This window comes from Rattus rattus, chromosome X (assembly GCF_011064425.1).
Source record: "Rattus rattus isolate New Zealand chromosome X, Rrattus_CSIRO_v1, whole genome shotgun sequence".
Lineage (NCBI taxonomy): Eukaryota > Metazoa > Chordata > Mammalia > Rodentia > Muridae > Rattus > Rattus rattus.
Window position 1 is genome coordinate 117,306,112 of NC_046172.1, and position 21,879 is coordinate 117,327,990.

Here is a 21,879-nt window from a genome sequence, read left to right on the forward strand (position 1 = left end):
GAATAAATATATCCCATGTACTCATGCACACGATCCTTATTAAATGGAGTGGATTCGCAGAAAATAGACAAGAAAGTAGGGAAGGAACTGAGGATAAAAAAGATTTGGTGGGAGGGGGAAGTGGATAAGAGAGGATAATGGAAACTTAGATCAAGGAACCATTATAGAAGAATAAAGAAAAAAGAGTACCATTGAGATGTTTCAGCGATATTTGGGGAGACTCTGTGAATACCATCTCACTTAGTCTTCGAATATTCTCAAAGACCTTGAAGGTAGGGGTTATCTGGTATAGATTCTAATGTAAATAAATGGTGGCTCCTTCTGGAGGCAGCTGCATAAATAACCCTTTTCATTCCAAATCTTCATTTTTCCCAAGCAAACACTGAGGCCAAGTTCAGAAAGCTGATGAATGCCAGAGCCAGACCTCCCATACTGTTTGTAACTGGTTCTGTGGATTCCTTGAGGTCTTTAAGTCTATGTGGGCCTCAGAAAGGATATGCAAGGATGCCATTGGGTCTAGCTATGTCTACTATTCCTGAGGCCCAGCAGACACGCCAGAGCTTCTGTGTTGTCCAGCTATGCAGGCTGCAATCCTTTGTCAGGGCTGCTCAGTGAGAAGCAGTCTCCAGAGGCAGAAGAAATCTGTAATTTGGCCCAGAAAAAGGCATCTGAGAAACAAGTTGCTATTGCATCATGAATGTAATAAGGCAGTTAGGTGGGTGGAAATAATTCTCTTTTGATTATATGCATGAGGATTGTGAGCAAATTTGAAGTCTGGGCTGCCTTCCCTCAGCCTTCTCCTACCACTAGCCATTTACTATCAACTATGTCTTCAAACCGTTCAGCTGGTGTGTGCTCGGGGGACACTAAGCTAACTTTTCTTATTAGCCCAAGCAAATATAATTAGGGAGAAATTCTCCTGCCAAAGAATCACACGTCAATGTCAATGTCAAATAGAGATGATTTTTGTGTATCTACCATTTCCTTATTTGCATCAAGATTGACTCATAATTTTATTGTACAATTTGACTATACTGCCAAAGATGATAGAAAAAAATTAACTGAAATTTCATTTGTTTTCTCTTTTTCTTTTCTCCAAATTTGGACAGATTCACTTTCACTGAAAGGAAAAAGGCTGGATTTTTATGGAGAATGCGAGACATATGTCAGCCTCGCCAACACCATGCCAGAACTCAGCCGACTCACAGCATGTATTGATCTGATATCGATGACTAACAGCTCACATTACTGGATGGCCTTCTTCTATATTACTAATAACACTCTCCTGGGCAGAGAAGATGTAGACCTTGGACTTGCAGGAGACCATCAGCAGCTGATACTGTACAACTTTGGCAAGACCTTTTATGTCAGTTATCGCCTGATTCCGTTTCATTGGCATACCCTCTGCTTGGTATGGGATGGTGTGAGGGGCAGATTAGAGCTCTTCCGGAACAAGGAAAGGATACTTGCAATAATGGATCAGCCACACAGTTTGTCTCCAAATGGGACATTGGTCTTGGGGCACTTTCGGAGGAATGGAGAGGGCCAGATTAAAACTGTGGTACCTCGCTTTACAAGCAGCCTCTATTACTTTCAGCTTTGGGACCGCATCCTGGAAAATGAGGAGTTTATGACATGTTTATATGGAAATGTAGTTAGTTGGGAAGATGATGTTTGGCTCATCCACAAGATAAGTCCAACTGTTGACAGGAGACTGCGCTGCTGTGAGTAACTTCACTTTTTTTTTTCCTCAGCAAGAGTAGAATTGGTATATCACAGCTCTGCTCACAAACAAGGCTAAAATTATCCATTCCTAGATCAAGGCTCTGCCTTCCTCCAAGGCGCCCAAGGTTCCCATCATTTTGCCACCTGCTTTTTGATGTAGAGGAAAAAACTTGTTTTCTTTTCCCTTTTGTTTTAATATAACTTCAAACTCATAGGCAATATATAAGTACAAGAAAATGTATAGATTAATTTCCCACACTTGTTAATGGTTAACCCTTTCCACTCACAGGCTTTGTCATTCTCCCCGTCCTCATCTTGGTCCTTAATTTTCCTGCTATGCACTTTCTCCTCTCTCTTTCTCTGCATCTCTCTGTCTGTAACACACATGCACTCACATGCATATGCACACACACACCCTCTATATCATACCCTTTATTTGTTTTTGAGTCATTTGATCGTATGAAGAAAGCATAATTCCTAATTATTACCATTTGTCTCAGAGTGTGCTCCCCAAGGATAAGGAATTGTCTTAACCATATCACAATGAACAAAATAAAAAACTTCAACATGGGTACAACATTAAATTCCTAGCTGATCTTAAAAATTTAGTCAATCATCTTAATTTCCCTTGTAACTATGCTTTTTGCTTGGCGTAAGATTTGTTTTACAGCCATTCATTGCATCTAGCTACCAAGTCTATTTAGATCCCCAGTCTTTTCCCCCTTTTAAAATCCTAGGCATTTCTGTTGTGTAGTCCACTTGTTTTGTAGATCATGTATTAGTTTGGATTTGTTACTTCTTTGGTAACTAGATTCTGGCTGTGCATTTTTGGTAAGAATACTGCCTTCAGATTTTGTCTCTGGAAATGGATTGTCTTTTTCCTTTTCAATTATTAATTTCTATGGAGGTGCTTGGAGACAATGTAAATGCCCTCTAATTTACCTTCCACCCAATAGTTTTACATTATAATCATGGCTCTTGCTTAGATCACTCACAACTAGGATGGTGGTAAAATGATGATGGTAAAGTTCACATTAGCTTCTGTTTATTCCATTTAAGGGAGACTTCTTCCAAATTATTTAACTAATTCATGTTTATTTATGTAGGCATGGAATTATAGATTCAAGTTTTATTCACTAGGTTTCCACTGTTAGCATTGTTTATTTTGATATGACAATTGTTCCATATTTGGCCAGTGGGAGCCTTTCAATCTGGCTCCTGTCCCTTTGACACATTTCATCATTCTTTGCACATTTTCTGGCCTTCTGGGAAAAGAAGAATACTGCAGGTTCATTTCGTATTTTTGTGTGTGTGTGTGTGTTCAGCCTAAGAATTAGTCATTTTGCCAAGGAGTCTTGGTTCCTTTTGGTATATATATATATATAACTTGTATACGTGTGATTGTGATAATTTATTCTTTTGTTGGTTTAATGATGTTAATCAAAGTCTTCATATATATATATATATATATATATATATATATTCTCGATACAATGTCATTTTCCTTTCAGTTTTCATCATGACCAATAGCCTGAAGTATAGATAATCAGTAACAATAGAATTTTCCACATTTCTTGAAATGTGTGTGTTTTGTTCTTTTGATTTTGGGGGCCAGTTACAGAAAGAATGGTACCTAGCTCTAAACCCAGTAATGCTCTCGCTTGTTGTGGGGATATTATTTCCCCAGTAGTCTGGGTGCTAATTGGGAAACACATTGCACTGGGGTTCTCTTGCTTTGACACTAGTGTAGAAGAATAGAAAAGCTATTCTATTGTAGCTGAAGACATTGATTTTGTTCTCATTGTTGGTCTACCTCTTTTTTGAGGCTTTCCAAATATAGGAGACTAGTTCTAGTTGACTCTAATGACAAAACTGAGTTAGACAGTGAGAAATCATGCCTGAATAGCCTATGCAATGTAGTTTAATGTTACCTTTGTTCCAAGGAACCAGAAGTCTAGCCCTTAGAAACACACAAACTTTACAGCAGCCTTTGAACATAATGGAGCCTTCCCCTCCCTCACCATGCGGCTGATAGGCACAAAGTCTAATTACTGGTAAGGTCTCCCGTTTATTTTTCTTTCCTGTATAGCTTTTAATATGCACCCCACAATCTTGAGCTGATTGAGTCCTAGTGGATAAAATATTCCAACATAGTAAACAGAAGAAAAACATTACTGAAAATGACAATTAAGCAAGAGGAGAACATGTTCTCTCTACTATTCATGATTTTACAAGTGTTCTTTTTAAACCTTTGAATAGAAGGTCCTAAGCTGAGGGCCAGAGTAGCCTAGACTGAGTTGAAAAGGCCCTTGAGGTCCTCCAAAGCAGATTTTTCCCTTGAAGACAGAGGCTCTAGTTCCGAATCCATTTTAATAATATTGGCTGCTGCCCTTTACTAAGTTCTTATCAAGGACAGGGTATTTTAAAGATGAGAAAAGAGAGGTTACAAGCATTTTCTAAGGTCACCAGTCATGTAAGTGGTGAAGCTGGCATTTGTAGAGAACTGTGTCTAGTCACAAGATCCATGTATCTTTCATTCTCACACTATGCAGAGCTGTCTAAGGCAGTGGTTATCAACTTTCCTCATGCTGTGACCCCTTAATAGAGTCATCATATTGTGGTGGCACAACCAAAACATTATTTAATTGCTACCTCTTAACTGTAATTTTGGTGGTTATGAAATAATATAAAGCAATTATTTGTGTTTTCTAGTGGTCTTACATGACCCCTGTGAAAAGGTCATTTGACACTTCCCAAGGGGTTGCGATCACTGGTTTAAGGAGGCTGTGACACCCTCTTACAAACTTATATGGTCGTAGGGGCTTCCTTTATAGGGAATTTCTGGTGCCAATAACCCACCTGTGGGAATTAGGCAACAGCTCGAGTCACTGCCATCCTCATTAGTAAAGGCAGAGTAATAGAATAAAATGTCTATTTCTGTTTTGACCATATGACAGCTAGGAAAATGGTGGATAAGTATGAGTGATTACAACATGCCTAGCTTTAGCTTTTGTCTAATAAATTGCTATTTATGGTCCATAGAAGGATTATGACCCTTAAAAATAAATTTTAATGAGCTTATTACTAGGTTACAAATCTCAATAAATCTATTTACACATAAAATATATATACATATATATTTATATTCATGAGGACAAGGCTTTGGGAGAACATGTAACAGAAACCACGAACTCTATCTGGGTTTAAAGAACAAGTATTCATGACAGTTGAAGATAACTCAGGAATATTTAAACAGCATGGTGATATATGTATATGCTTTACCAGTACAGATTGGTGATATTTCAATTTCAGAAAATGTGGAGTTCCCTGATTATTTTGGGGGTGTAGGCTGAAGGATATAGTAAAGGTCCACAAATTCAAATCATCTGATGAACCTTTTGCTTCTAGTTTTTTTTCCTTTCCCCAAAGTTCCATGATTTTTAAAAAAGTAATAAGTGGTGACAGGAATCCTTGAAGCAACTATAAGCACCAATGACAAACTTGAGTTCTCTTAATTCCCATCCAGACACATGACGTGAAAAAGAATCTGTTCTAAAGTGTGAATATATGAAGACAACGAGTCTTCCAAAGATACAGAAATCAAATTCATCTTAGTTATGTATTTGACAATCTCCTCTATTGAACAGAATGAAATTATATGAATTGAGTCCATCGTGGAAAATGGACAGTCTATTAAAGGCAGAGTAGTCCTCCATCTGTGGAGGCATTGATTTGTTGAACTTTATCAATTGGTAGAATGTTCCATGTGCCCTGGATTACTTTATGAACTGTCCGTTCTTGAGAATATGCAGAGATGGATTGTATTGTCCATGTACTTTCTAAAGGCCTTTGTTTGCCTCACATTAATCCCTCTATCCAATTATCAGTTATCATACGGACAATTCTGTGGTGATGGGCTCTGCTGCTAGCAGGCAGTTTGGTCTTGCCCTTGTACATCAATTCTGTCTGCTATCCCTTTTCATCAGGAAAGATAAGCATGAAGAGTTTGTAGTTCACTTTGACCTCCCTTATTGGTATTCTCCTGCACAGGGTAACATTCTATAGATTCCCAGATGGAGCCTGTCTCTCTCACACAAGATTCATTTTTCTCATTTCCTTACTTGAAAACTGAAATCAAGCACAATTTTGGCCAGCTTCTTATTATTCCAAGATACTCATTTTGGATTTTCATACCTCATGGGTAAATCTGTTTGTGGCAGTTTCTGGTCACCATTAGTTCTCACAAATCTAATCAACACATTGAATTATATTTACAGAGGTCGTGATTGAAAAAAAAGCCAGATGCAGTGTGTGAGTTAGAACAACACACAGATTTAATATGAGTTGATATATCCAAATCACAACCAGAATTTGGTATCTTACTAAATGTTCTACTTAATATTCTGTTGGCAGGTACATCTGCCACAAAATGCCTCATAAATATTCAGCTACTCTATACCTCTGGTCTCCAGCTCCAAATGATTATACTAACACAATTTAATCCAGAGTGAAAGAGCAAATGACAATTAAGTCCATGGGCCCCTGTGAATTTGCGTGGATTATCCGTACCTTAACATACAGTGAGGCTCATGGACATAACGTATGAAGTGCTCGCTTATTTATAAAAAGAATCAGAATGAGGGTGGAAAACTAGGGAGGCTGGATCCCATGGATTTTGGGGTCCTTGCAGTCCGAGGATAGTTGATATCACTATACTACTACCTGGGCAATATGAAACTTCATATTTGCTCTGTTTTTTTAGAAATTATTTATTTGTTTATTTATTTTATGTGAATGCCAGTTTTGCTTTAATGCATTTCTGTTACCATGTTCATGCCTAGTGACCAAGGAGGGCTGAAGAGGGCATTGGATCCCCTGGTAGAGTTACAGATGGTTGGGAGCAGCCATGCGGATACTGGTAATTGAACCTGGGTGCTCTAATCCATGGAGCCATCTTCCCAGCCCTACACTTTGCTTTATTTTTAACCAAAACTTTTAATGAAAGACTTGTAGATTGCAGTGCAGCTGGAGATCCCTGGTGTGCCTTGTTGCTTACCTTAATGGCTACATTATCTAAGACTTCAATATAAGAAAAGGGATACTGATGTTGCTCTAATGGATCGGTATGTTTCCGAATTCTCTAGTTACACAGTATACATATTTATGTGTGCTTTGCTATACTCACCATTAGAGTCAAATTTGAGTAGTTTTTTTTAAGACTGGTTTATTTTATGTATGTGAGTACACTGTAGCTGTCTTCAGACACACCAGAAGAGTGCATCAGATCTCATTACAGATGGTTGTGAGCCACCATGTGGTTGCTGGGAATTGAACTCAGGACCTCTGTAAGGGCGCTCAGTGCTCTCAACCACTGAGCCATCTCTCCAGCCCCAAATTTGAGTAGTTTTATACTATACACCTTTCTCATGCTGAACTTTTGATAACTGTACCCAGCTCCTGTCTATCCTTGACCACCACACATATTTTTCTCAAGTCTCTGTCATTTGATAATGATGTCCTATATTTATAATTTTTTGTCATCTTCAAAACATAAAAAATATGGGGCTTGAGAGATGACTCAGCTCTTAAGAGAGAGGGCTGCTCTTATATAGGACCTAGGTTTTGTTCCCAGCTCTCACCTCGTAGCTCATTAATTATCTGTAACTCCAGTTATGGGGAATCCATTGCCCTCTTCTCGCCTGCGAGGGTAGTGGGTATGCATGCGGTGCACAGACATTCATGCAGACAAAGCACCCATACACAGAAATAAATTAAGACATAAAAATAAAAATATTTATGAATGCAATTCTGCAGCATGTGGCCTTTAAAGTGTGACCTCCTCCGACCACAGGCTCTCTGCGGAGTATGTGGTTACGTGTATTCACAGTTTGCATCTTCGTTGTAGACGGTGCGGATGGTTCACGGATGTTCTCCTAACCTTTGAACTTGTGGAGAATACCTGGACTGATTCCAATTTGGGATATTATAAAAATGTTCTGGGTGTTTTGTATAGGGTTTGTATAAATCAAAACTTTTGTTCCTCTGTGGTTAAGTGCTTACTGCGGCTTGTGGACCATATGGAAGTTACAGGTTTACTTTTATAAAGAACCGGTGTATGGGTGGACATTCATTCCTACCCATAATGGCCGAGTAACCTAGTTTCTCTGCTTCCTTGACAGCATTTTGTGCTGCCTATATGAAGCATGTTTGTAAATGTGTAGTGATATTTCATATAGCATGCTTTTCTCTCAGGGGTGGAATCTAGAAAATGGTCCAAATGAAAATAGAAGTTGGCTATTAGAGAGGAAGAGCAGGCCCAGAAAGAGGTAGGGTAGGGTCATGTAATAAAGGGGCAAATATGATTAACATACACTATATGCATGCATAAAAATGCTATGATGAAAGCCATTACTTTGTACATTTTTGGCAATAAAATTAAAGAAACATCTTTGTCAGATAGTTCCAACATCTGATTCCTCTTGATGTTAGTATGACTGTCTTTTTCCTCATTCTTTTTTTTTATTGGATATATGTCTTTATTTGCATTTCAAATGTTATTCCCTTCCCTGGTTTCCTGTCCATAAGCCCCCCATATTCTCCTACACTGGGGGGTTTAAGCTTGGCAGGACCAAGAGCTTCCCCTTCCACTGGTGCCCAACAAGGCTATTCTCTGCTACAAATGCAGGTGGAGCCCAGGGTCAATCCATGTATAGTCTTTAGGTAGTGGTTTAGTCCTGGAAGCTCTGGTTGGTTGGCATTGTTGTTCTTATGGGGTTACAAGCTCCTTCAGCTCTTTCAATCCTTCCTCTAATTCCCCCAAGGGGTGTGTCCCATTCTCAGTTCTGCTAGCATTGACCTCTGTATTGGACATGCTCTGGTTGTGTCTCTCAGGAGATCTATATCCGTCCCTTTCAGCATGCATTTCTTAGCTTCATCAATTTTTTATCTAGTTTTGATGGCTTTATATGTATGGGCCACATGTGGGGCAGGCTGTGAATGGCCGTTCTTTCAGCCTCTGTTCTAAACTTTGCCTCAATGTCCCCTCCTATGAATATTTTTGTTCCCCCTTTTAAGAAGGAGTGGAAGCATCCACACTTTGGTCATCCTTCTTCTTGAGCTTCTTTTTCCTTGTTCTAATTGGGTTTGTGTCCTGGATGTTTTGTTAACGTGTGGAGAGTCTAGGTCTTATTAAAATTTTTAATTTCATCAGGTAGTTCTTTAGTACACAAGCCTTAATCTACCTTTGCGTGTTATACTTCTGACTACGAATTGACTTTTTGAGTCTCTGCAGTGTTACTTTGTCTTACATTGTTTATTATGTGACTATGGGAGCCATTGGTCCTTGGTGGTGCTGCCTGTTCGAGAAACATAAACGATTCTCCTCAGGAAGGGCATCCAGATTATCTCAGAGTGGAGCTGGGTGGTGCTATGATTTACTGGTGATGTCTCATGATTTAGCTTTCCCTGTGTCTCTGAGAAAAACGAAACCTTCCATCAAGCTCCCTGGGCTATGCCACCTGCTGCTCCCGGGTCTCTATTGCTTGTCTCTGAGTGGGGAGAAAAATGTATGGGCTACAGAGACAAAGAGTCTCAGAGCACTTGGAGCGATTGACTCCATTGTTCCTCTCTTTTTTAGGTTTGAGTTTCTCTGGGTACAGACACTCTTTGGGCAATGGGAGAAAAGGTCTTCCCCAGATCACGTGCTATTAAACAAGTGCTTACTGGCGAGTCAAGGAACTCAGTCCTGACAGGAGCAGAGAGCTTTTTGGCTGTTTATTTGGATGCTTGTTACTTTCCTCTGCTGATGGTGTCGGGCTTTAGAATTTTGATAGAGAGTCTCCTATTTGGTCCAGAACGAGAGTAAACCTACTTGGACTATATTCTGTTGCTAAAAAAACTATTGGAACCATGTAACTGCATTATCTACTTAAAATATTGCAAAAACGGAGCTTTTAGCAACAAGGGAAAAGACCACTTGTTTGTCTAATGATGAATTGGTAGGTGCTGACCAGGCTTGCTTTCTTAAATCTTAGTCCAAATGCCTCCTAATTATTGTTGTAGTTGTATGTTCCTAATGCTGCGGCCCTTTAATACAATTCCTCATATTGTAGTGACCCTCAACCATAAAATTATTTCATTGCTACTTCATAACCGTAATTTTTCTATGGTTATGAATTGTAATGTAAATGTCTGATATGCAGGATATCTGATATGTGACCCCTGTGAATGGGGCCGTTTGATCCCCCAAAGGGCTTGTAGTTGTACTTAGTGGTGAGGTGCAGGGGAAAGCGATTCTATGTCATCTTGTTCAGTTGAGAAATGTGCCTTTCCTTTAATACCAGTTGTCGGGAAGTAGAAGTTCGTGTGTGTGTGTGTGTGTGTGTGTGTGTGTGTGTGTGTGTGTGTGTGTGTGTGTAGACAGCATGTACCAAAATGAGGGATCTGACATGGTTAGCATTGTAGCTGCTTCAATCACTTGCGAAATTTTATTTCTGAGCAGGACACCCCATTATATTCAATGGCGATAAGTATACCATTTAAAGGCTATAAGAAAAAATCTTTACCACAAGGAGAAAAGAGACAGACTTGATGAAGTGGAAGTCCTGTAAATTTAACATCTCTGGAATGATGGCTATAGAGAAAGTCTGCACTGCTTAATTTAATAAAACACAAAGTACACGTGGATTAGGAGCACCAATGAAATTATCGAAGCGGTTTATGTTCACAATCAGCTCATATTGCACGCTAATGACCCTGAACACATTCGATAACCCATTGTCACAGATTGCTAGACTTAGCAGTTGAAAATACCAGAGATTGCCTAGGGAATAACACTTCTTATATTGCTCTATTTTAACCATGGAAGTTTGTGTTCGTATATGTCAGAAAAATCTCCCAAAATCTCCCATTCAATCTTTTTGATGCGAAATCCACCCCCTACCCAGGATGACTGCTATATCAATCCTCCATTCTTAACAGAGTCCTGTTTTAAACAGCTATTGATATTTGATTGGTTTCTATGGGAGATACGAACAAGTTTAAGGTGGATATTGTTCCAGGGAATGGCTGTAATTTGAGCTCCCCATTGGTTTTCAATTCCTGGGCTAGCAAGTTCACTGTAATGTTTTAGTTTAGCAGTGTGATGCCCTCCTTTGAAATGTATATCTTTCGCTATTTGGATGATTGCTGTTTTTTGTGCTTTTCAGCATTCTAGAACTTAGCTTCTTAGTATCAGTGGTTGTTTCTCCTTGGTTATTTTGAATACAGTCTTTGCATTTCTTTCTCTTGGCTTTGAAATATTTGGGGGGCACGCATTTAGGGGTGCTAGTGTATCCTTCCTTTTTCTCTGTCTCTCTGATCTTTTCTTCTCCCAGTATTTTCATCTTTTATTATATATGTATAGATGCATATAGTTTTTTGTATCTATAAAGAATTCTAGGACTCACAAATGAGAGAAAAGGTGTTGTATTTGTCTTTCCTTGCCTTACTTATTTCCTTTAATACGATGGTCTCTGGTTGCATTCATTTGTCTGCAAAGGACATAATCCTTCGTTAAGGATAAATAGAACTCCATTCTGCACATATAGGATGTTTTCTTTATTCATCCATCACTTGGCAGGCACTTAGCCTCATTCCACAGCTTTGCTATTATAAATAGTGCTATGGTGAACAGGGGTGTGCAGATGTATCTGTGGTATGCTGACTCGGATTCTTTCAGGTAATACATAGGCATGGCAGAGCTGGTACATTTTTTTTAGCTTTTTTTATTGGGTATTTCTTTATTTACAATTCAAATGTTGTCCCAGTTTCCTGTCCATATTCCCCCCTTCTTCTATAAGGGTGTTCCCCTTCACATCTAGCTCCTTCCTGCCCCCCACCCGACATTCCCCTACACTGGGGGTCTAGCCTTGGCAGGACCAAGGGCTTCTCCTTCCATTGGGCCAACAGGGCCATCCTCTGCTACCTATGAGGTTGGAGCCCAGGGTCAGTCCATGTATAGTCTTTAGGTAGTGGTTTAGTTCCTGGGATCTCTGGTTGGTTGGTATTGTTGCTCTTATGGGGTTGTAAACCCCTTCAGTTTCTTCAATCCTTTCTCTAATCCTCCAACAGGGTCCCGCTCTCATTTCAATGGTTTGCTGCTAGTATTCATCTATGTATTTGACATGATCCAGATGTGTCTCTCAGGAGAGATCTATATCCGGTTCCTGTCAGCATGCACTTCTTAGCTTCATCCATCTTACCTAGTTTGGGTGGCTGTATATGTATATGGGCCACATGTGGGGCAGGCTCTGAATGGCCGTTCCTTGAGTCTCTGCTCTAAACTTTGCTTCCATATCCTCTCCTATGAATATTTTTGTTCCCCCTTTTAAGAAGGAGTGAAGCATCCACACGGTCATCCTTTTTGAGCTTCATGTGACTGTGGATTCTATCTTGGGTAATTCAAGCTTTTGGGCTAATATCCACTTATCAGTGAGTGCATACCATGTGTGTTTTTCTGTGATTGGTTTACCTTACTCAGGATCATATTTTCTAGTTCAATCCACTTGCCTGTGAATTTCATGAAGTCATTGTTTTTGATAGCTGAGTAATATGCCATTGTGTAGATGTACCACATTTTCTGTATCCATTCCTCTGTTGAAGGGCATCTGGGTTCTTTCCAGCTTCTGGCTATTATAAATAAGGCTACGATGAACATAGTGGAGCACGTGTCTTCTTTGTATGTTGGAGCATCTTTTGGGTATATGCCCAAGAGAGGAATAGCTGGGTCCTCAGGTAGTTCAATGTCCAATTTTCTGAGGAACCTCCAGACTGATTTCCAGAATGGTTGTACCAGTCTGTAGTCTCACTAACAATGGAGGAGTGTTCCTCTTTCTCCACATCCTCGCCAGTATCTGCTGTCGCCTGAGTTTTTGAGCTTAGCCATTCTGACTGGTGTGAGGTGAAATCTCAGGGTTGTTTTGATTTGCGTTTCCCTAATGACTAAGGATGTTGAGCATTTCTTTAGGTACTTCTTAGCCATTCCATATTCCTCAGCTGAGAATTCTTTGTTTACCTCTGAAACCCATTTTTAATAGGGTTATTTGTCTCCATGCAGTCTAACTTCTTGAGTTCTTTGTATATTTTGGATATTAGCCCTTTATTTGATGTAGAATTGGTAAAGAACTTTCCCCAATCTGTTGGTTGCTGTTTTGTCCTAACCACAGTGTCCTTTACCTTACAGAAGCTTTAACATTTTATGAGATCCCATTTGTTGATTCTTGATCTTAGAGCATAAGCCATTGGTGTTTTGTTCAGGAAATTTTTTCCAGTGCCCATGTGTTCCAGATGCTTCCCCACTTTTTCTTCTATTAGTTTGAGTGTGTCTGGTTTGATGTGGAGGTCCTTGATCCACTTGGACTTCAGCTTTGTACAGGGTGATAAGAATGGATCGATTTGCATTCTTCTACATGCTGACCTCCAGTTGAACCAGCACCATTTGCTGAAAATGCTATCATTTTCCATTGGATGGTTTTGGCTGTTTTGTCAAAAATCAAGTGACCGTAGGTGTGTGGGGTCATTTCTGGGTCTTCAATTCTATTCCACTGGTCTATCTGTCTGTCTCTGTACCAGTACCATGCAGTTTTTATCACTATTGCTCTGTAATACTTCTTGAGTTCAGGGATAGTGATTCCCCGAGAAGTCCTTTTATTGTTGAGGATAGTTTTAGCTATCCTGGTATTTTTGTTATTCCAGATGAATTGGCAAATTGTTCTGTCTAACTCTTTGAAGAATTGGATTGGTATTTTGATGGGGATTGCATTGAATGTGAAGATCGCTTTTGGTAAAATGGCCATTTTTACTATATTAATCCTGCCAATCCATGAGCATGGGAGTTCTTTCCATCTTCTGAGATCTTCTTCAATTTCCTTCTTCACAGACTTGAAGTTCTTGTCATACAGATCTTTTGCTTGCTTGGTAAGAGTCACACCAAGGTATTTTATGTTATTTGTGGCTATTGTGAAGGGTGTCATCTCCCTAATTTCTTTCTCAGGTTGTTTATTCTTTGAGTAGAGTAAGGCTACTGATTTGTTTGAGTTAATTTTATACCCCAGCCATTTTGCTGAAGGTTTTTTATCAGGTTTAGTAGTTCTCTGGTGGAACTTTTGGGGTCACTTATATATACTATCATATCATCTGCAAATAGTGATATTTTGACTTCTTCCTTTCCAATTTGTATCCCTTTGACCTCCTTTTGTTGTCTGATTGCTCTGGCTAGGACTTCGAGAACTATATTGAATAAGTAGGGAGAGAGTGGGCAGCCTTGTCTAGTCCCTGATTTTAGTGGGATTGCTTCAAGTTTCTCTCCATTTAGTTTGATATTGGCTACTGGTTTGCTGTATATGGGTTTTACTATGTTTAGGTATTGGCCTTGAATTCCTGATCTTTCCAGGAATTTTATCATGAAACAATCATGTTTTTTTTTCTTTGAGTTTGTTTATAAAGTGGATTATGTTGATGTATTTCTGTATATTGAACCATTCCTGCATTCCTGGGATGAAGCCTACTTGATCATGATGAATGATCATTTTGATTTGTTCTTGGATTCGTTTTGTGAGAATTTTATTGAGTATTTTTGCATCAGCATTCATGAGGGAAATTGGTCTGCAGTTCTCTTTCTTTTTTGGGTCTTTGTGTGGTTTAGGTATAAGAGTAATTGTGGCTTCATAGAAGGAATTCGGTAGTGCTCCATCTGTTTCAATATTGTGGAATAGTTTGGATAATATTGGTATGAGATCTTCTATGAAGGTCTGATAGAATTCTGCACTAAACCTGTCTGGACCTGGGCTTTTTGGTTGGGAGACTGCTTTATAACTTTAATGACTGCTTCTATTTCTTTAGGAGTTATGGGGTTGTTTAGATGGTTTATCTGTTCCTGATTTAACTTTGGTACCTGGTATTTGTCTAGATAATTGTCCATTTCCTTCAGATTTCAAGTTTTGTTGAATATAGGCTTTTGTAGTAGGATCTGATGATTTTTTGAATTTCTTCTGATTCTGTTTTTATGTCTCTCTTTTCATTTCTGATTTTGTTAATTTGGACACACTCTCTATACCCTCTGGTTAGTCTGGCTAAGGGTTTATTTATCTTGTCGATTTTCTCAAAGAACAAGTTCCTGGTTTTGTTGATTCTTTGTATAGTCCTTTTTGTTTCTACTTGGTTGATTTCAGTCTTGTGTTTGATTATTTCCTGCCTACTCCTCTTGGATGAATTAGCTTCTTTTTTCTAGAGCTTTTAAGTGTGCTGTCAAGCTGCTGACACATGCTCTCTCCTGTTTCTTTTTGCAGGCACTCAGAGCTGTGAGTTTTCCTCTTAGCACAGCTTTCATTGTGTCCCATAAGTTTGGGTATGTTATACCTTTATTTTCATTAAATTCTAAAAAGCTTTTAATTTCTTTCTTTATTTCTTCCTTGACCAAATTATCATTGAGTAAAGCGTTGTTCAACTTCCATGTATATGTGGACTTTCTGTTTTCTTTTCTTTTCTTTTCTTTTTTTTTTTTTTTGGTATTGTTGTTATTGAAGACCAACCTTAGTCTGTGGTGATCTGATAGGATGCAGGGGATTATTTCTATTTTCCTGTATCTGTTGAGGCCTGATTTGTGACCGATCATATGGTCAATTTTAGAGAAAGTACCATGAGGTGCTGAGAAGAAAATATATCCTTTTGTTTTAGGATGTTCTATAAATATCAGTTAAGTCCATTTGGTTCAGAACGTCTGTTAGTTTCTCTATGTCTCTGTTTAATTTCTGTTTCCATGATCTGTCCATTGATGACAGTGGGGTGTTGAAATCTCCTACTAGTATTGTGTACAGTGCAATGTGTGATTTGAGCTTTAGTAAGGCTTCTTTTATGAATGTAGATGCCCTTGCATTTGGAGCATAGATATTTAGAATTGAGAGTTCATCTTTGTGGATTTTTTTCTTTGATGAATATGAAGTGTCCTTCCTTATCTTTTTTGATGACTTTTGGTTGAAAGTTGATTTTACTCAATATTAGAATGGCTACTCTAGCTTGTTTCTTTGGACCATTTGTTTAGAAAGTTGTTTTCCTGCCTTTTATTCTGAGGTAGCTTCTATCTTTGTCTCTGAGGTGTGTTTCCTGTATGCAGCAAAATGCTGGGTTCTCTTTACGTATCCAGTCTGTCAGTCTGTGTCTTTTTTTATTGGGAAATTGAGTCCATTGATGTTAAGAGATATTAAGGAATAGTGATTGTTGCTTCCTGCTATTTTCGTTGTTAGAGGTGGAATTATGTTTGTGTGTCTCTTTTCTTTTGCTGTCATTGCAAGGAGATTACTTTCTTGCTTTTTACAGGGTGTAGTTTCCCTCCTTGTGTTGGAGTTTTCCATTTATTATCCTTTGTAGGACTGGATTTGTGGCACGATATTGTGTAAATTTGGTTTTGTCATGGTATATCTTGGTTTTTCCATCTATGTTAATTGAGAGTTTTGCTGGATATAGTAGCCTGGCCTGGCATTTGTGTTCTCTTAGGGTCTGGATGACATCTGCCAGGGTTTTCTGGCTTTCATAGTCTCTGGTGAGAAGTCTGATGTAATTCTGATAGGTCTTCCTTTATATGTTACTTGACCTTTTCCCCTTACTGCTTTTAATATTCTTTCTTTGTTTTCTGCATTTGTTGTTTTGACTATTATGTGATGAGAGGAATTTCTTTTCTTGCCCAATCTATTTGGAATTCTGTACCTTTCTTGTATTTTCATGGGATTTTCTTTCTTTAGGTTAGGGAAGTTTTCTTCTATAAAATTGTCGAAGATATTTACTGGCCGTTTAAGTTTGGAGTCTTCACTCTCTTCTATACCTATTATCTATAGGTGTGATCTCATTTTGTCCTGGAGTTCCTGAATGTTTTGGGTTAGGAGCTTTTTGCATTTTACATTATCTTTGAAGGTTGTGTCAATGTTTTCTATGGAATCTTCTGCCCCTGAGATTCTCTCTTCTGTCTCTTGTATTCTGTTGGTGATGCTTGCATCTATGACTCCTGATCATTTCTCTAGGTTTTATGTCTCTAGGGTTGTCACCCTTTGTGCTTTCTTCATTGTTTCTATTTCCATTTTTAAATCCTGGACAGTTTTGTTTAAGTCCCTCACCCGTTTGGTTGTATTTTTCTGTAATTCTTTCAGGGATTTCTGTGTTTCCTCTTTAAGGGCTTCTACTTGTTTACTTGTGTTGTCCTGTATTTCTTTAAGGGAGTTATTTATGTCCTTCTTAAAGTCCTCCATCATCATTATAAAATGTGATTTCAAATCTAATTCTTGCTTTTCCAGTATGTTTGGATATCTATTATTTGCTTTGGTGGGAGAACTGGGCTCTGATGATGCCAAGTAGCCTTGGTTTCTGTTGCTTAGGTTCCTGCACTTGCTTCTTGTTATCAGGTTGTCTCTGGTGTTAGCTTGTCTTGCTGCCTCTGATAGTGGCTTGACCCTCCCAAAGGTCTGTATGTCTGTGTGTTTTCTTTCAGCTGGATCTGGCAACAGAGAGCTCTGCTCTCAGCTGTTTTCTTTTCTTTTTCTTTTGTTGTCCCATCTTTATTAAATTGGGTATTTCTTATTTACACTTCAAATGTTATTCTCTTTCCCAGTTTCTAGGCCAACATCCCCCTAACGCTTCCCCTCCCTTCTATATTGGTGTTCCCCTCCCCATCCCCCCCCCATTACCGCCCCCCCCCCCACAAACCCCTTCACTGGGGGTCCAAGGACCAAAGGCTTCCCCTTCCACTGGTGCTCTTACTAGGCTATTCATTGCTACCTATGAGGTTGGAGCCCAGGGTCAGTCCATGTATAGTCTTTTGGTAGTGGCTTAGTCCCTGGAAGCTCTGGTTGCTTAGCATTGTTGTTCATATGGGGTCTTGAGCCCCTTCAAGCTCTTCCAGTCCTTTCTCTGATTCCTTCAATGGGGGTCCCGTTCTCAGTTCAGTGGTTTGCTGCTGGCATTTGCCTATGTATTTACTGTATTCTGGCTGTGTCTCTCAGGAAAGATCTACATCCGGTTCCTGTCGGCCTGCACTTCTTTGCTTCATCCATCTTATCTAATTGGTGGAACACGTGTCTTTGTTATATGTTGGGGCTTTTTGGGTATATGCCCAGGAGTGGTATAGCTGGGTCCTCAGGTAGTTCAATGTCCAATTTTCTGAGGAACCTCCAGACTGATTTCAGAATGGTTGTACCAGTCTGCAATCCCACCAACAATGGAGGAGGTTCTCTTTCCGTGATCCTCACAGCATCTGCTGTCACCTGAGTTTTTGATCTTAGCCATTCTCACTGGTGTGAGGTGAAATTTCAGGATGTTTTGATTTGCATTTCCTTTATGACTAAAGATGTTGAAATATTTTTTAGGTGTTTCTCAGCCATCTCGCATTCTCAGCTTTGAATTCTTTGTTTATCTCTGAACCCCATTTTTAGTAGGTTTATTTGTCTCCTTGCAGTCTAACTTCTTGAGTTCTTTGTATATTTTGGATATAAGCTCTCTATCAGTTGGAGGATTGGGAAAGATCTTTTCCCAATCTGTTGGTTGTTGTTTTGTCCTAACAACAGTGTCCTTTGCCTTACAGAAGCTTTGTAGTTTTATGAGATCCCATTTGTCGGGGTTGGGGATTTGGCTCAGTGGTAGAGCGCTTGCCTAGCAACCGCAAGGCCCTGGGTTCGGTCTCCAGCTCCGAAAAAAAAAAAAAAGAAAGAAAGAAACAAACAAACAAAAAAGAGATCCCATTTGTCGAGTCTTGATTTTAGAGCACAAGCCATTGGTGTTTTGTTCAGGAAATTTTCTCCAGTACCCATGTGTTGGACATGGTTCACCACTTTTTCTTCTATTAGTTTGAGTGTATCTGGTTTGATGTGAAGGTCCTTGATCCACTTGGATTTAAGCTTTGTACAGGGTGATAAGCATGGATTGATCTGCATTCTTCTACCTGCTGACCTCCAGTTGAACCAGCACCATTTGCTGAAAATGCTATCTTTTTCCATTGGATGGTTTTGGCCCTTTGTCAAAAAAAATCAAGAGACCATAGGTGTGTGGGGTTCATTTCTGGGTCTTCAATTCTGTTCCATTGGTCTATCTGTCTGTCTCTGTACCAATACCATGCAATTTTTATCACTATTGCTCTGTAATACTGCTTGAGTTCAGGGATAGTGATTCCCCCGAAAATCCTTTTATTGTTGAGGATTGTTTTAGCTATCCTGGGTTTTTTGTTATTCCAGATGAATTTGCACATTGTTCTGTCTAACTCTCTGAAGAATTGGATTGGTATTTTGATGGGGATTGCATTGAATCTGTAGATTGCTTTTGGCAAGATGACCATTTTTACTATATTAATCCTGCCAATCCATGAGCATGGGAGATCTTTCCATCTTCTGAGATCTTCTTCAATTTCTTTCTTCAGAGGCTTGAAATTCTTATCATACAGATCTTTCACTTGCTTGGCTAAAGTCACACCGAGGTATTTTATATTAGTTGGGACTATTACGAAGGGTGTCGTTTCCCTAATTTCTTTCTCGGACTGTTTCTCTTTTGTGTAGAGGAAGGCTACTGATTTATTTGAGTTAATTTTATACCCAGCCACTTTGCTGAAGGTGTTTATCAGGTTTAGTAGTTCTCTGGTGGAACTTTTGGGATCACTTAAATATACTATCATATCATCTGCAAATGATGATATTTTGACTTCTTCCTTTCCAATCTGTATCCATTTGATCTCCTTTTTTTGTCTGATTGCTCTGGCTAGGACTTTGAGAACTATATTGAATAAGAAGAAGCAGTGGGCAAACTTGTCTAGTCCCTGATTTTAGTGGGATTGCTTTAAGTTTCTCTCCATTTAGTTTAATGTTAGCTACTGGTTTGCTTTATATGGGTTTTACTATGTTTAGGTATGGGCCTTGAATTCCTTTTCTTCCCAGGACTTTTATCATGAAAGGGTGTTGAATTTTGTTAAATGATTTCTCAGCATCTAATGAAATGATCATGTGGTTTTTATCTTTAAGTTTGCTTATATAGTGGATTATGTTGATGGTTTTCCATATATTAAACCATCCCTGCATGCCTGGGATGAAGCCTACTTGATCATGGTGGATGATTGTTTTGATATGCTCTTGGATTCGGTTTGCCAGAATTTTATTGAGTATTTTTGTGTCGATATTCATAAGGGAAATTGGTCTGAAGTTCTCTTTCTTTCTTGGGTCTTTGTGTAATTTAGGTATAAGAGTAATTGTGGTTTCGTAGAAGGAATTCGGTAGCGCTCCATCTGTTTCAATTTTGTGGAATAGTTTGGATAGTATTGGTATGAGGTCTTCTATGAAGGTCTGATAGAATTCTGCACTAAACCCGTCTGGACCTGGGCTCTTTTTGGTTGGGAGACCTTTAATGACTGCTTCTATTTCTTTAGGAGTTATGAGGTTGTTTAAATGGTTTATCTGTTCCTGGTTTAACTTCGGTACCTGGTATCTATCTAGGAAATTGTCCATTTCCTCCAGATTTTCAAGTTTTGTTGAATATAGGCTTTTGTAGTAGGATATGATGATTTTTTGAATTTCCGCTGATTCTGTTGTTATGTCTCCCTTTTCATTTCTGATTTTGTTATTTTGGACACACTCTCTGTGTCCTCCGGTTAGTCTGGCTAAGGGTTTATCTATCTTGTTGATTTTCTCAATATCCAGCTTTTGATTCTGTTGATTCTCTGTATAGTCTTTTTTGTTTCTACTTGGTTGATTTCAGCTCTGAGTTTGATTATTTCCTGCCTTCTGCTCCTCCTGGGTGTATTTGCTTCTTTTTGTTCTAGAGCTTTTAGGTGTGCTGTCAAGCAGCTAATATATGCTCTCTCCTGTTTTCTTTTCCTGAGATTCTCTCTTCTATCTCTTGCATTCTGTTGGTGATGATTGTATCTACGACTCCATGCCTCTTCCTTTGGTTTTCTATATCCAGGGTTGTCTCCCTTTGTGCTTTCTTTATTGTTTCTATTTCCATTTTCAATTCTTTCACCTGTTTGGTTGTGTTTTCCTGTAACTCTTTCAGGGATTTTTGTGATTCCTCTGTAAGGGCTTCTACTTGTTTACTTGTGTTTTCCTGCATTTCTCTAAGGGAGTTCTTTATGTCTTTTTTATTGTCCTCCATCATCATGATCAAATGTGATTTTAAATATAGATCTTGCTTTTCTGGTGTGTTTGGATATTCACTGTTTGCTTTGGTGGGAGAATTGGGCTCTGATGATGCCATGTAGTCTTGGTTTTTGTTGATTGGGTTCCTGTGCTTGCCTCTCGCCATCAGGTTGTCTCTGGTGTTTTGCTATTTCTGACAGTAGTTTGACCTTCCTATAGGCCTGTGTGTCAGGAGTGCTGTAGACCAGTTTTCCTGTTTTCTTTAGCCAGTTATGGGAACAGAGTGTTCTGCTCTCAGACGTGTAGTCATTCCTGTCCACTGTCTTTCAGTTGTACCTGTGTGCAGGAACCAGAAGGGCCTGCCCCTACTTCTCCTAGGTCTCTGTGCACAGGGGGCCCAGATGGCGCTAGGTGTTTTCCTCTAGAGTCAGAAATGTGGGCAGAGAGTAGTCTCCTTTGGTTTCTCAGGCGTGTCTGCCCCTCTGAAGGTCTAGCTCTCCCTCCCATGGGATTTGGGTGCAGGGAGCTGTTTGACCGGGTCCTTTCAGATCTGGGCACAGTCTGGACTGCAGGGCTCCTGCAGCTTGACTACTACAATCTTCCCGAGCCCAGACACACTATACAGTGTCCTCTTGGGCCAAGGATGTGGGCAAAGTTGGGCAGAACTGGTGGTCTCTCCTGCCTTGCAGTCTCAGGATTGCCCACACTTTTGGGTGATCTGTTCTCTCTCCCATGGGGTTTGGGAGCAGGAATCTGTGTGCAGGGATCAGCGAGGTCTGAGTGCCAGGTAGAAACTGGAAGTGTCTGGTCCCAGAGGAATTTTGTCTTTGTGTGTCCTGAGTCCACCAGGTAGCTCACTTGGAGCAGAAAAGTTGGTTTTACCTCTGGTCTTGGGCCTGAAGTCACTCACTCTCAGCTCTTTATGCACTCCTGGCAACTGGCTTTCAGTTATTGAAGCAGGCAGAAACCCAAAGCATCCTGCCCCTGACTGCTCCTAGGTCCTTCTGCCCAGGGAGCA

General features: G+C 39.5%; 1 protein-coding gene across 1 annotated transcript in view; it reads left to right on the forward strand.

Annotated features, from left to right (window-relative positions):
- Positions 1 to 1,111: 1,111 nt before the first annotated feature.
- Positions 1,112 to 21,879, forward strand: part of Adgrg4 (adhesion G protein-coupled receptor G4) — a 93,422-nt gene continuing 72,654 nt past the window's right edge. Inside the window, 1 exon segment of the mRNA XM_032890105.1 lies at positions 1,112 to 1,724. Within this exon segment, the coding sequence (XP_032745996.1) occupies positions 1,184 to 1,724 (541 nt within the window). The 5' untranslated portion in view covers positions 1,112 to 1,183.